The 12324-nt window shown below is 45.5% G+C and overlaps 2 protein-coding genes across 2 annotated transcripts; one reads left to right on the forward strand and one right to left on the reverse strand.

Moving 5' to 3' along the window:
• Nucleotides 1-1820: 1820 nt before the first annotated feature.
• On the forward strand, nt 1821-6492 carry LOC123449141 (transcription initiation factor IIF subunit alpha-like). Its single transcript, XM_045126243.1, has 11 exons — nt 1821-2169; nt 2300-2461; nt 3100-3254; nt 3378-3742; nt 4125-4243; nt 4542-4667; nt 4774-4983; nt 5092-5289; nt 5463-5548; nt 5875-5986; nt 6208-6492. Exons 1-11 carry the CDS (start codon nt 1993-1995, stop codon nt 6301-6303), a joined length of 1806 nt encoding a protein of 601 aa, XP_044982178.1. The 5' UTR covers nt 1821-1992; the 3' UTR covers nt 6304-6492.
• Nucleotides 6493-8755: 2263 nt separating this feature from the next.
• Nucleotides 8756-11018, reverse strand: LOC123449142 (receptor-like serine/threonine-protein kinase At2g45590). The gene has a single exon (XM_045126244.1). The coding sequence runs from the start codon at nt 10890-10892 to the stop codon at nt 8922-8924; it is 1971 nt and encodes a 656-aa protein (XP_044982179.1). The 5' UTR covers nt 10893-11018; the 3' UTR covers nt 8756-8921.
• Nucleotides 11019-12324: the final 1306 nt, after the last annotated feature.

The raw sequence follows: 12324 nt of genomic DNA on the forward strand, positions 1-12324 counted from the left end.
TGGATGATTTGTGTTGCTAACTTACAAATTAATATAATTGTTTTTACCTATGAAAGCAGAATGTATAGAGTTCAAATTGTATTGTGGTTTAGATGCTACAGAGTACATAACAAAGTACTCCAGCACGAACATGGTACTTTGGGACAAAACTAGTCTTCCATGGAAGCATGGAAATTTGAAATAATTACAACCATTGATCGGGAGGTGCACCGGCAAGGTGGACCAAGGGCTATATCGAGCGGAGCATGGCGGGGGATCCATGTGGGCAACATTGTCAGAGATGAAAGTAGTATGAAGGAAGCACAACAGCAATGTATGGTTTACAACAGTGCTTGCAAAAACAGAAGAATGAATAAACGGAGAATATATAGATGGAACTACCGAAGCAAATTACATATAAGGAAGAAACATATGTAATATAATATTGAAGCATTGCATTGTACAATGGATACTGAAGCAAAACTAAAAAATTTGGCCTCCAAAGGATGAATGTTTTGAATCACCAACATATAGATTGATCTGCATTATTATTATTTGGCATTAGGAAGAGAGAAAAAATCAAAGTCCAGAAGCATTTGTATAGCATTATAGATGTTGCAAAACTAAGAAGCGTGGACATTTTTAGTTTGAGACAGATATATTCACGCCCAAATTTTGAGACAGATTTAGTGATTCAATACATACTAGACGACACAAATTCACGCCCACAAACATGCCATAAACCAAGGTATTCGCAGCAAGATCCATAAAAAAATCAGAAAATAATTATGTTAGGAATCAACGAGCACTGCAGGATTAAAAGTAATAAGTGAACGGGACACAAACCCTAGGATGGGGTGGATGAATCATGCCATACTCCATTCCTACTTGCTTCGTTCCCGGACCAAGATGCTACCCCATCGAAGTGGACTGGATTCCAGAGGAGTGCGGCCCGATCCCGGTGGAGATAAGCGCGACGGCGGGGAGGTTGCGACCTCATCGGTGAGCGAAGTCATGGCACAAGAAGAGAAGGAGGAGAGGGAGGCTGAGCCGCTGGTGAGAGCTCGTCGTGCCGTTGGACGAAGAGGAGAGAAGGAGGAGCAGGGGCGGAGCCGGGGAAAAAGGGATATGGCGATGCGAGCGAGCTAGGTGCACGACGACAACGATGGGAGATGGTGGCGGGTGCCTACGAGGCAGAGGCGGAGGGGGATCTGGTAAGGCGAGATCGTGAGGATTGCGGAGAGTGGAATCAGGAGTCATGTAGGCGAGTGATTAAGGAAAGGTTAATGCAGGGGGCTGCAGAGGTCTATTTTGGGATGACGGATTTTTTTACATATATGAAAAACATGTTGTGAGCGTTGGATTCAAACAGTATCGACCACTGTCGATTAGTCTGAGCCTCGTCTTCTATCAGACTATAGATAGGAAAGGTTTCCCTTTATTTAATTCGTTGTCTCACCCCCATCCACACCTCTCCTGTTATATTAATATCACAGTGCTGCTGTCCACTTGCTTCTCGTTAAATGCATGTGTCGATCTATTTAAAAAATTAGACACGGACAAACCGATGGACAACCCAAACAAACAAAACATGTTGTCCATTTGCTCCAAAATTGCTTTAATAATCACGGGATCGGCAGGAACTTTTTTGTTTTTGTTTTTGGTGAGTGTATGTGTCCGCTACGGACTACCGGGTTAGGGTCTGCAACTCCAGCCCGCAAGTACGCCGCGGGCTGACAGGGCCGGCGCGCACGCAAGATGGTTTCCACCAGCCCAGCCCGCGCAAAGTCTCATCGGACGGTCACAAACGAAGCCCAAGCTCAAACCGGACGGACCACAGACGACGGTTGCCCCTCCTCGGGGAACCTGGAACGGGTTCAACTCCTACGGGAAACCCTTCCTCCCCGCGACCTTGCCCTGCTCTCGAACCTCTTTCAAGCCGACACGCCTCCTCCTCCCCTCCGAACCGACCCAAACCCAGCAACCCTACGCAGCGAGCAGCGAGCGGCGGCAATGGGGAGCGCCGCCGACCTGGTGATGAAGGCGGCGTGCGACGCCTGCGGCAAGGCGTCCGAGCTCTACAGCACCGCCTGCCGCCACGCCACCCTCTGCAACTCCTGCGCCGCCGACATGGCGCGCTCGCGCGCGCGCTGCAACGTCTGCGCCGCCCCCATCACCAACGTCATACGGGTACCCGCGACGGCCCTAGGTTTCCGATTCCACGATCAACGCCATTGCCGCTGCCGCCGCCGCCGCCGAGCCTGGCAGTTTTCGGCTCTGTTCTTCCTGACCGTTTTCTTCGTTCCAACGGCCCACGCAGGAGTACAATGTCCGGGTGGATACCGCCGCGGGGAAGGCCCTTTCCATAGCCAAATTCAACACCGGCGTGCCGCCCATCTCGAAGATGAAGGGTGGGGGGAACAAGTGGTCTCTTCGCAAGGATGGCCCGACGCCAGGGCGTCAGCTTACTGCCGATATGCGGGTACTGGTTCCTCGTCACGGATGATCATCTCTTGGTTTATAGTATGAACTATCCTGATAATATGGTGTCACGAACTCACGAACTGGCGTCAGCTTACTGCCCATATGCGGGTACTGGTTCCTCGTCACGGATGATCATCTCTTGGTTTATAGTATGAACTATCCTGATAATATGGTGTCACGAACTGGCGTCAGCTTACTGCCCATATGCGGGTACTGGTTCCTCATCACGGATGATCATCTCTTGGTTTATAGTATGAACTATCCTGATAATATGGTGTCACGAACTCACAAGTTTACCACCTTTTTGGTGTGCTAGTAATTCATCAAGATGCAAAAACAAGGAGGCCGTGTTAATTCGTGCAGCGCTACCTCTTGTGAACAACCCCCCAAATATCAACTGTAGTTGTTCATTTAGGCATACATGTGTGACCAACTGATCATACATGTGTAGCTAGCGTGCTATTGGATACCCTTATTGCACATGTGGAGTTTATTTTGTTCATCTGATGGAAAATGTACATGCTAGTACTCCATTCTGCAGTAACTTGTTCCTTTAATCCTGTTCGTAGCTTTGATGCCGATGATGGTTTTCCTGTAATCCTGTTGACCATGTGGCACTTATGTTTGACAAAACAGGAGAAGTACTACAACAGAAAGCCATGGATATTAGAAGATGATACAGGTGAATATCAGTACCAAAGTCAACTTGAGGCATCACAATCTGCAACTGCTACATACTATCTGCTGATTAGGCGCGGCAAGGAGTTCGATGCTGTTCCTGTTGGTTCCTGGTACTCTCACAGTTTTCTCCTCCCTCTGGTTTCCACATTTGATATGAACTATAATCATCATGAAAAAGTTGTTACCTGCAAAATTCGTTTAGAGCATCCTTACAGTTTCCTATATCTTCTCAGGTATAACTTCAGTAAAATTGCACAGTACAAACAGCTGACTTTGGAAGAAGCTGAAGAGAAGATGAATAAAAGGAGAAGCAATGCAACTGGGTATGAACGATGGATGATGAAGACAGCTACACATGGAGCTGCTGCCTTTGGTTCGGATCTGAAGGATCTTGGTGATGCAAAGGGCAAGGCGGCAGGTGGGGTCCAATCCAAGAAAGAAAGTAGCAATGAGGATGGGAATCACTCTGATAAAGGCGAGGAGGACGAAGAAGAGGGAGTTGCAAAGAAAGCTGTGCGTGGGCTTACTACGAGGGGCGTGGATGATGAAGAGGAAGGCGGAAAAGAAGACCTTGATTTGGAGGATGAGATTGAGATAGGTATGCTGATCAAATACTACCATTAATATTTGCTAACGTTTTGGATTTCTAGTATCTTTATGCAGTATAGGATATGCTGATTATTATTACTCAAATACCAATTTCCAAGCCACTGCACCCCATCATTCAAGAACCAATTTCCAAGTTTAAGAAATGCGTGAAAGGATTCATGGATGTAAATCATGGTATATATCATGTGCACGATACATTTCAAATGCGATGGAACTTGGAAAGTGGTTTTTGAACATGGAGTGCAGTGTCAACTAGTAACACAAAATTTCCTTGCTCACTCTGTTGCTCATAATTAGACACAGCAAAGAAACTACTTATATATGTTCACAGTCCTCAACAGTCTTCTGAGCTGGAACCTGATCTTTATCAGGTGATGATTGGGAGCATGAAGAGACCTTCACTGATGATGATGAGGCTCTGGATATTGAACCAGAGGAAAGACCTGATTTGGCTGATACTGAAAACCCTACTGGACCAGATATTAAGCAGGTAGAAAGAAGTGCAAGTGATTGTGCTCACATCAGTAGTTAATATGCCAGCCCCTGCAGCCTGCTGCGAAATGCTGCTAGTATTACTTACAACAACAACAAAGCCTTTAGTATTACTTACTCCCTCTGTCCCAAAATAAGTGTCTCAAGCTTAGTACAACTTTGTATTAGAGCTAGTACAAAGTTGAGATACTTATTTTGGGACGGAGGGAGTACTATATTTACTAAATCTACAGATGCTGCTGCCTTTACCAGAATTGTTGACAAATACAATATATTTCTGATTGCAATATTTGTAGGATGATGACGAGAATGAACAAGGAGCTGGTGGTGGCCTCAGCAAGTCCGGTAAGGAACTAAAAAAGCTGCTCCGCCGTGCTGATGGACAAAGTGAGTCCGATGACGAAGACGAAGGCGACACTGATGTAGTGACCACAACTCTTAAAACTTGTGTATGAAAGCTAATGAGTTGCACGAGCACAAGCAGTTATGTTGACTTGTTTTCATGTTTACTATTGTTTCATTCAACAGGAAGATGAGTCACCATTGTCAGTACTTGCTCCAAAACTGGAAGATCAATTCGGAAGCAAACCACAGGAAAACAACACTGCTAAACTAACAGCAACAGAACTTTCTGCTAGCACTCCACCTGCAACCAGGTCCAATCAGAAAAGGAAATCCGGAGGTGATGGTGCAAAAACTTTGAATCGTGCAGCGATAAAAAAGCCAAAGACAGAACCTGTAAGTCATTTCTTCCGTTTTCACTCCAAGCATGTGAAATATAAGGTTTATAGTCATGTAACTAACATCACATCAAATTCTTTCTCTATTGTCCTACTCATGGTACAGGAAGCTAAAACATTAGGTGTCAAGGAGGAGCCACCCTCTTCCGTGGAACCTATTTCAAAAGCATATGCTTCAGCAGGCAGTGATACAGATACATCTGCAATTACAGAGGAGGAAATCATAAGAGTACTTCGTGCAACTGCCCCTGTCAGATCGCAAGATTTTGTACCCAGGTTTAAGGCCAGAATAAGAACTCCAGAGGTAAATCCTATTGGCTTTGTGATCAGTTTCGATCTGAAATGTTGTGTTAATAACTTTATGGTTTATGCCTTTCATACTAGTCCATACTATCGATCATCTTACTTTGAACATGTATGTTATATATAAGCTGTCAATGCTGACACTTTGATGTTTTTTCTATTCTCGTACTGCAGGACAAGAAACATTTTCATGACATTATGATGAAATATGCGTACTCGCACAAGACCAACGGTGTCAGCTATCTTCACCTTCGGAAGGAGTACGAATGAACAAACAGTTTACACACTTGTATATGCCATTATACCCTTCTAGCATTGCATGCCATACTTGCGAAAGCTGCTGAATACGTCCTTGTAACTGGCCGCCCATTGTTGTCTCTATTCTTTTGTTTCAGCTTATTATGACAAAATACATTATATAGTACAGCCCCTCAGTTCAGACAAATGATGAACCGATGAAAAAAGCTCATAGATCAAATGATGAATTAACGATGATAAATGAAAAGGTTAATATAAGTGCATGTCACTTTGTTGATAAGCCTGGACTGATCGATTGTTTTATCTTTTTATTTCCCACTTTTGTCAGGACTACTTCTGCAATTATAGAGGAGGAAATCATAAGAGTACTTCGTGCAATTGCCCCCGTCAGATCACAAGATTTTGTACTCAAATTTAAGGATAGAATAAGAACTGAAGAGGTAAATCCTATTGGCTTTGTGATCAGTTTTGATCTGAAATATTGTGTTACTAATAATTGTATGGTTTATGCCTTTCATACTAGTCCATACTATTGACCATCTTAGTTCGAAATGTATGTTATATATGAATAAGCTGTCAATGCATGCACTCTGGACAATATATTGTCACGTGCCCTGTCAGCACAGGACTGATGTTTTTTTTTTTAATTCTCGTACTGCAGGACAAGAAACATTTTCATGACATTGTGATGAAATTTACGTACTCGCACAAGACCAACAACGTCAGCTATCTTCACCTTCGAAAGGAGTATGAATGAACAAACAGTTAACGCACCTGTATATGCCATTATACCCTTCTAGCATTGCATGCCATACTTGCGATAACTGCTGGATACGTCCTTGTAACTGCCCGCCCATTGTTGTCTCTATTCTTTTATTTCAGCTTGTAATGACAAAAGGATTCAGGCTGGTTGACTTGGTATTCAAAATTGAATTTTGACCATTGATATCTTTTGTGACATATGATTACTAACTGCAATTTTTTTTATATTAAATTAGTTCCAGATATGGATCTAATGGTAGCATTTTTTTATCACAAGTCATATGACGTTGGATGTCAGATATGAATCCATGGCAATGATTTATGACGACTTGTATCTGTTGGACTGTATATTTGCCGGATATTCTTGAAATCCATGACTATGTACTCCCTCCATGGACAAATATAAGATGTTCCAACTTTTTTGTGAATCAGATGTATATAGCATGTTTTAGTGTTTGTTCACTCATTTCAGTCCATATATAGTCCATAGTGAAATATCCAAACATATTATATTTGTGAACGAGAGGTATTATTATTATTTTTACTTAACCAGGTGATATTGATTGCTTAACTCTGCATTGGGTAGCATCAGCGTACAATAATTAGTTCATCATCCTATTAGAAATATTTATAAGAAGCTATATATATATCAAGATACATTATATAGTACAGCCACCCAGTTCGGATAAATGATGAACCGATAAAAAAAAGGCTCATAGATCAAATGATGAACTAATGACAATAAATGAAAAGGTAATCTAAATGCATGTCACTTAGTTCATAAGCCTAGACTGACTGATTGTTTTATCTTTTGATTTCACACTTTTCTCTGGACCTGTCCTCCTTTATCTTTTGATTTCACACTTTTCTCTGGACCTGTCCTCCATGATTTGAATCGCGATAATGAATATCCAACGGCTAGAGCAAGCAGCACCGTAACCATTAAAAAAGTGCAATATGGAAATCAGCACAAGTTCATGATTCAGCTACATTTTCCTATTGATCGTTTCGTCCTAGAAACAAAACAACAATGCCAGGGTATAGCCTGATACAGGAATTCTGTTACATACAGTGTTTGCCCACAAAATAATTTCTTCGTATATTTACTCTCTCGAGCGCGGGTGACCTAAACCGGCCCAGCAAAAGGCTAGTCTGTAATAAGTAATTCCAAACTTCCAGCTGAATGAGTTCGCCAAATCAGTTACCACCAGTTCTATGAATTCTACTTAGATCCAAACATAATCAAGATAGTAGGCATACAATGTACCGCAAGGTAGCAACAATGTTAGCTTGTCAAAACTCCCAGTCAGTTCTTCACAATAAATAAATAAATATAAAGAAGTAAATAATCCCTGTCAGCTAGCTTAGACATCGGCAACCCTTCTACGCATCAAGGTCTAAAACTTGAGATCTTCAAAACTGTTTAATATTTTGGTTTCTAGTCGACTTCCATTTACGGTGCCGGCCATCAGCACGGACTGAACAAATGGAGAACAAAAGGGAAACGGAACTGCATAAGGGATCAAATTAGCCATCAACTTGAGTTTCAACAGATTTCATATCAAACATTTAGAATTCAAAGAAAGGGTATTTACATATACAAGGCGCATAACATGTACTCCCTCCGTCACAGTTTATAAGGCGTGCACGTGCACCTAGGTCGTCAATTTAAGTTAAATAAAATACATTGTTTAACATAAAAATTATATCATTACAAAATAGAACATCTAAAGTTTTTAATGATATATTTTTTGTAATATATGTCTCTTATTAAGTTGGTCAAATTAACGACTTAGGTATACGTGCATGCCTTATAAACTGTGACGGAGGGAGTAGTATTCCAGAAGTGCTGATCAACTTGAATTTTCACATAGTATTCCTAACTAGGTACTGACCTCAACCAATGGAAATTATCAGGTCCAGACAGCCCAACTTGCATAGTTGGATATACCTCAAGTCCTAGACCATTGCTTTTTCGTACCAAACTATGCCCACAATGGAGAGACCGCACGAATGCCTTTTTTTATAGCGCAGTGGCCTACATGTGCTTTATATTCTATATAAACGGGCATGCAGCAAGACAGCGACTACCTGAATATACTAGCTCGAGAAAGGTTATGCTGCCATCTCAGTACAAAAAGAAATGAAAGGGATCTTCGAACATAGAAAGCTTGAACCCATCACAAAAGTGGGGCACGCCAGTTTGCTCTCAAGCCACAGCAGAATACTTTCATCCAAAGCATGTCCAAAAAGCAAGATGCTTCCCAGTCTACCAGCACAAGAGAGAACTCCCCAATCCACAATATTCAGTGGTCTTGCTGGTATCATGCATTGTATTCCAATAATCCTATCGCTAAAGAAAAACTACGATTGTGTATGTGATTAATGGAGACGGTTCGTCTTAAACTTGAACAGAAATTGCGACTGGGAATTAGTCAATTAAATGGTTAGACTGGGAATTGATGTTCTTATCAACGTTGAATTGAAACTGCCACTGTTTTTCCTACACAAGATCCCAATAAATTAAATAGACAAATCAGGGTGGTGTACAAGAAGAAACAAACATAAGAATATAACTAACACTACCTTCTGCATCTAACCAACAAACTAAACTCACCGGCCTTTCCTGCGGGATCTCAAAGGGAACCCACCAGGAGGTGACGGTGAGAACTCTACTGGGAGATGTGGTGGTTCACCCTCACCAGAGAGCATTTCAAGCACCTCCTCGCTTGATGGGCGACGGGTTGGCGACCTCTGGATACACAGGAGTGCGACAGTGATGCATAGCAGCGCCTGGTCACGGTTAACATCCAGGAGCGCAGAATCTACAAGATCAAGCAAGCGGCCAACATGGGCGAGATGCCTCGCCCACGAAATCAGACTCGCCTTCTCAAACTCAGACATGGGTGAGGCCGTCATTTGGAGTGGGCGGCGTCCAGAAATAAGAACTAACAACAAGACACCGAAGCTGTACATATCGCATTTCTCCGACAGAGGCCCTCCGCCACCGTACTCAGGAGCCACATAACAGACTGTGCCACGCATGCTTGGTGTGCTGCTCACTGCTCCACCACTCTTAGGCACAAATTCTGTACTAGCCCAATCCCTGCTACTCCTTACACCATCAGCCCACCAATCAATGGTGCCATTGCCGTTGCCACTCCTCCGACTCCAGCTTTTCATCATCGTCCACCTTGAACGTCCCTTCTCCTCTAAATCACAATCCTTCTCCCACCACTGCATGCCAGTCATCACGCCAGCATCGCTCTTTGACTTAGCAAGTGCCCGCCGTTTTTGCTTCTTGGTGAGTTCATCGGCATACTCCTCACGCCACCACTCCCGTGCCCTACGCTTTGGCTTCTTCTTTTCTGCTGAGGTGGTAGGGGTGGTTGTAGACGCTCCCGCAATCCAATCGCTCTTCGGTCTCTCCTTCTTGATCTCCGACCTAATCCATTCCATCACATAATCCTTAACACCGCCACCACCACTGCCGGCAGCATTATCTTGACGCCACCACCAGTCACTCCTAGCTCCTGATGCTCCACCATTGCAGGTTCGACCATTAAATCCACTACCAACACTGGTTTTATCACATCCGGAAGTTGATGCCGCCTCTGCATGCGAGGCAGCAGTGAACCCCTCATCATCCTCCGGAGACTTGGTGGCACCGTCTTCCCCATTCACTACAATAGCAGTCATGCTCTCGCCGGCCACTGACACATCATCATGGCATCCACCACCTGGATTCCCATTTCCAACCGCATTGTCCCCAAGCACGCCACTATCTAACTCATCTTCTTCTTCAGACTTGATCCGTGCGAGGCCGAAATCTGAGAGGCGGGCGCGGAGCTCGCTATCCAGCAACACATTGCTAGGCTTGACGTCCCCATGGATGACCGGCGGATGCACAACGAAATGGAGGTAATGGAGCGCGGCGGCCACGTCGCGGGCGACGGCGAGCCGGCGCGGCCACTGGGACACCAGCTCGGGGCACCTCTTCCCCAGCAGCGCGTCCTGCAGCGACCCGTTGGGCATGAGGTCGTAGACGAGCATCATCCGGCGGCGGCAGGGGTGCGCGGAGAGCGAGTAGGCGAAGGGCAGGAGGATGGAGGGCGTGGAGCCGTGGCCGGAGCCGACGAGGTGGGAGGCGAGGGAGAGCTCGTTGTGGAACTCGCGCTCGCCCTGGAGGGACCCCGCGGCGTTCATGACCTTGACGGCCACGGGCTGGCCCGACCTGGGCAGCGCGCCGCGGAAGACGGGACCGAATCCGCCCTGCCCAAGCTTGCTCCCGGCCGCGAAGCTGCCCGTGGCGCGCCGCAGCTGCTGGTACGACAGCCTCCGCAGCAGGGCGGGCGCGGGCTGCGTCGCGGCGGCCGTCGCCGCAGCGGACCGCTTCTTCCTCCCGCGCCGCAGCCAGACGAAGAGGGCGAAGGCCGCCAGGAGAAGCGCTGCCGCGGCGGCGGAGGCGACTGCGGAGACTGGGAGCTGGTGGCCGCCGCGAGATCGGAGCTCATCAACGACGGCCGCGGCTGCGGCGGCGGGGGGTGGGGAGGCATCGGGCGGCGGGGGCTGGCGCGAGGGCATCAGCAGCGGAGGGGAAAAGACAAGCGGAGCAGCAGGGGGGCAGTGATGAGCCGAAAAGTGATTTGGCTTTTCGCCATTCCTCAGATGCGAGCGAGCGAGCGAGCATCCACCTAATCCTCATCTGAACCTCGGCCTGCGCGGTGTGCGTGCGGAGGGAGGGAGGGAGGATCCGATGCCTCTGCCTGCCAGGTGGGGCTCGGGGGACGCCCGTGGCCCACGGGCAGTGACGAGGCGAGAACCGGATTCGTTGGAGCGACGCATGCGTCTTCGTAGGCAGTCGAGAAGGAATTTAAAGACCAAAGTGGTCAACGTAGGCCACGGGATGAGGTCAAGAGCGAACGCGATTTGCTGCGCTGGTTAGCAGCTGTAGCAACTGCCAACCGTCTCGGAAAGAAAGAAAGAAATCATCGTGCTTTCTTTTCGCCTTTATTGTACAGCTCCGAGCTCGCGAGCACAGGAGCCGTATTCCGTAGGTCGGAGGGGGTCTGGTGTTGACGGCATTTCTTCTCCGCACGAAAACAAGGCAAAAAGGTCATGGAACCGTTTAGAGCAAGTACAATAGAGCTGAGTCAGCTGGCTATAAGAAATAAAGTAGTATATTTTTGCTTAGTTGAAGGAGAGAGAAGAGGAGAGAGAAGGTAAGCGGGCTCTTAGCTAAGAGTCAGCTCTAACACGTGCTCCTAGGCACTTTGTGAGAATGAAAGGTGGGCATATAATAAATAAGTAGTACACTCTTCTAACCAACTATTGTACATGTTAGCTATAAGATGGGCTATAGGTGACATGGCATGAGCTTACAGCCGGCAACCGGCTCTACTATTGTACTTGCTCTTAGAGCAAGTACAATAAAGCTTAGTCAGCTGGCTATAAGAAATAAATTAATATATTTTTGTTTAGTTAGAGGAAAGAGAAGAAGAGAGAGAAGGTAAGCGGACTCTTAGCTAAGACCCAGCTCTACCACGTGCTCCTATACATTTTGTGAGTATCAAAGATGGACCATATAATGAAGAAGTAATACACTTTTGCAATGAACTATTGTACATGTTGGCTATAAAATGGGCTATAGATGTGACATGGCAATGGCTTATAGCCAACATCTGGCTATACTATTGTACTTGCTCTTATACAAGATGCGCCGAGCCACGTTCTTTTAAGGTAAACGCTGAGCGCTAACTGGACATGCAACATTTTTCCGTTTAAAATGTTGCAACCAGCGTCATATTTGCTGCAAGCGTTTTTATTTGCTACATTTTGTCCAGTAAAAAAACTGCATATACGTTTGGTTGCAACTCCAGTTCGTCGATTTTTTCGTTACAATCGATGTTTTTTACTTTTGCTACAACTGTGTTAATTTTTGCTACAACCGGCATCATTTTTTGCTGCAATCGTTCACTAAAAAAGTTGCATACACGTCATGTAAATATTTGTTACA

This window comes from Hordeum vulgare, chromosome 4H (assembly GCF_904849725.1).
Source record: "Hordeum vulgare subsp. vulgare chromosome 4H, MorexV3_pseudomolecules_assembly, whole genome shotgun sequence".
NCBI classification, from domain to species: domain Eukaryota; kingdom Viridiplantae; phylum Streptophyta; class Magnoliopsida; order Poales; family Poaceae; genus Hordeum; species Hordeum vulgare.